We start from the raw sequence: 2,530 nt of genomic DNA on the forward strand, positions 1-2,530 counted from the left end.
GACAGGGTTTCTCCATGTTGGTCAGGCTGTTCTTGAACTCCTGACCTCAGGTGATCCGCCTACCTCAGCCTTCCACAGTGCTGGGATTACAGGCGTGAGCCACCGTGCCAGGCTAGTACTGTATGTATGTATGTATGTATGTATTTTTTATTTCAAGACAGAGTTTCACTCTTATTGCCCAGGCTGGAGTGCAATGGTGGGATCTTGGCTCACTGCAACCTCTACCTGCTGGGTTCAAGTAATTCTCCTGCCTCATCCTCCTGAGTAGCTGGGATTACAGGCGCCCGCCACCACACCCAGCTAATTTTTTAGTATTTTTAGTAGAGACGGGTATTCATCATGTTGGCCAGGCTGGTCTTGAACTCCTGACCTCAGGTGATCCACCCACCTCGGCCTCCCAAAGTAGTGGGATTATAGGCATAAGCCACAGTGCCTGGCTATTTATTTTTTTTGATACAGAGTTTCGCTCTTGTTGCCCAGGCTGGAGTGAAATGGTGCAACCTCTGCCTCCTGGGTTCAAGCGACTCTCCTGCCTCAGCCTCCCAGGTAGCTGGGATTACAGGCATGCACGACAGCACCCAGCTCATTTTGTAATTTTAGTAGAGACGGGGTTTCACCATGTTGGCCAGGCTGGTCTCAAACTCCTGACCTCAGGTGATCTGCTGGCCTCAGCTTCCCAAAGTGCTGGGATTACAGGCATGAGCCACCGTGCCTAGCTATTTATTTTTTTGATACGGAGTCTCGCTCTGTCACCCAGGCTGGAGTGAAATGTTGAGATCTTGGCTCCCTGCAACCTCTGCCTCCTGAGTTCAAGTGATCCTCCTGCCTCAGCCTCCCGGGTAGCTGGGATTACAGGCATGCACTACAATGCCCAGCTCATTTTGTAATTTTAGTAGAGACGGGGTTTCACCATGTTGGTCAGTCTAGTCTTGAACTCTTGACCTCAGGTGATCTGCCCACCTGGGCCTCCCAAAATGCTGGGATTATTTACTTTTTTCAAAAAAAAATGCACCAAAACATTTATTCAAGATAATATGGGGGACTTTACTTCCAGACAATATTACTCTGTGTGGGATTAACTTCAAAATAGAATGAGATAAGGACATAGGTAGACATACAGATTGGCAGTGAGTGGACAACCACTGATGTTTAATGAGCAGCCAGGAGTTGCTAATTGCTGACTCTGGGGGATGGGTACATGGATATTTTACTATTTGATTATTCTCTCTAATTTTGCATGTATTTGGAATTCTCCATAATATGAAGCTAAAGATGAGTAAATCACATGTGCCATCCCCCTGCTACTTTATAAGTATAGACAATCACTCCTACAGTCCACACAGGCCAGCTCCCCGCCTTTAGGGCTAGAAAAGTGTAAGATGCAGCTACGCATAGCTGGAGGGGTTCCCCAGGCAGGTTCAGATTTGGAGACAACTGAAGCAAACCCTCTGTGAACACACACACATACATGAGGAGTCCCACCCACCAACCCCAGTGTAGCCCCCTCCCTGGCTCGTACCCCTCTTCTCTGCGAAGAGCAGCAGCAGGCAGGTGAGACCTTTGAGCACTTCTGCCATGACCACAGCAGTGGTGGCAAAGAAGCGGTCCCCAGGCAACGTGCGGGCGTAGCGGATGCTGAGGATGAGGGAGGCATTCTGGACCACCAGCACGGCTAGGGATATGTACTTCAGGCGCCTGTGAGCTGTGGGGAACGGAAGGAGCAAGCGGTAAGGGAGGGGTCAGAAGCCACTGGGGCATAGTCACACCACCACCCACCCTCTCTCCTTTCTCACCCAGGACCCTCCTAGCCACTGCTACTTGCTCCCTTAGCCTGCGTGCCCTCACCCAATGAAGGTCTGAACACTAACAGCTTACTGCCTTAGCCATGAGCAGGAAGAGCCAGAAGGGAGAAATGGGCCCCACCCTGTCCAGTCCATACCTGGAACCCTTACCGAGGTGTCAGGAAATGGCTGAGGCAAACCCTGGCCATGTGCCTCGGCTCCCTCCCAAGTGAGAAGCAACTCTTCCCCGGGCAGAATACTGACAACTACATTCTCCACGTTTATTGTTTATGTGTGCCTATCACTGGGTTAAGGGATTTCTATGGATTACTTCAACAGACTCTCATATCCTTCTCATCTCTAACTGCAAGGATTCCCATTTTATGGATGAGCAAACTGAGGATTTATATGAAATGATGCTCCTATTTAACGAGGGACTGGCCCATGTAAAGAATAAATCAGTGCAGAGAATGATGCCACTGTATGAGGTATGTTCACCCCCTAAGGACTGGTCTTTCTCATCTAAGAAATATTCGATTCCCGGCAACCAACAGAATGGGAAAAAATTTTTGCAGTTTACCCATCTGACAAAGGGCTGATATCCAGAATTTACAAAGAACTAAAACAGATTTACAAGAAAAAACTAACAAGCCCATTCAAAAGTGGACAAAGGATATGAACAGATACTTTACAAAAGAAGACATACATGAGGCCAACAAACATATGAAAAAATGCTCATCATCACTGGT

The 2,530-nt window shown here is 48.3% G+C and overlaps 2 protein-coding genes across 4 annotated transcripts in view; both read right to left on the reverse strand.

Moving 5' to 3' along the window:
* Positions 1-2,530, reverse strand: part of SLC35A2 (solute carrier family 35 member A2) — a 13,567-nt gene that overhangs the window by 8,752 nt on the left and 2,285 nt on the right. For 2 of the 3 annotated variants that reach the window (XM_017523892.2, XM_017523889.2), the window contains exon 2: positions 1,520-1,702. In XM_017523892.2, coding sequence (XP_017379381.1) covers positions 1,520-1,702 — 183 coding nt within the window. Of the gene's footprint in view, positions 1-1,519; positions 1,703-1,939; positions 2,024-2,530 lie in introns of all 3 variants that reach the window. The other variant, XM_017523895.2, reaches the window with a different exon arrangement.
* PIM2 (Pim-2 proto-oncogene, serine/threonine kinase) overlaps positions 1-2,530 on the reverse strand; it is a 21,643-nt gene that overhangs the window by 8,317 nt on the left and 10,796 nt on the right. Inside the window, exon 5 of the mRNA XM_017523907.2 lies at positions 1,520-1,702. The gene's annotated coding sequence lies outside the window, so the exon portion shown is untranslated. The remainder of the gene's footprint in view (positions 1-1,519; positions 1,703-2,530) is intronic.

Source organism: Cebus imitator, unplaced genomic scaffold (genome assembly GCF_001604975.1).
Source record: "Cebus imitator isolate Cc_AM_T3 unplaced genomic scaffold, Cebus_imitator-1.0 Scaffold30, whole genome shotgun sequence".
NCBI lineage: Eukaryota > Metazoa > Chordata > Mammalia > Primates > Cebidae > Cebus > Cebus imitator.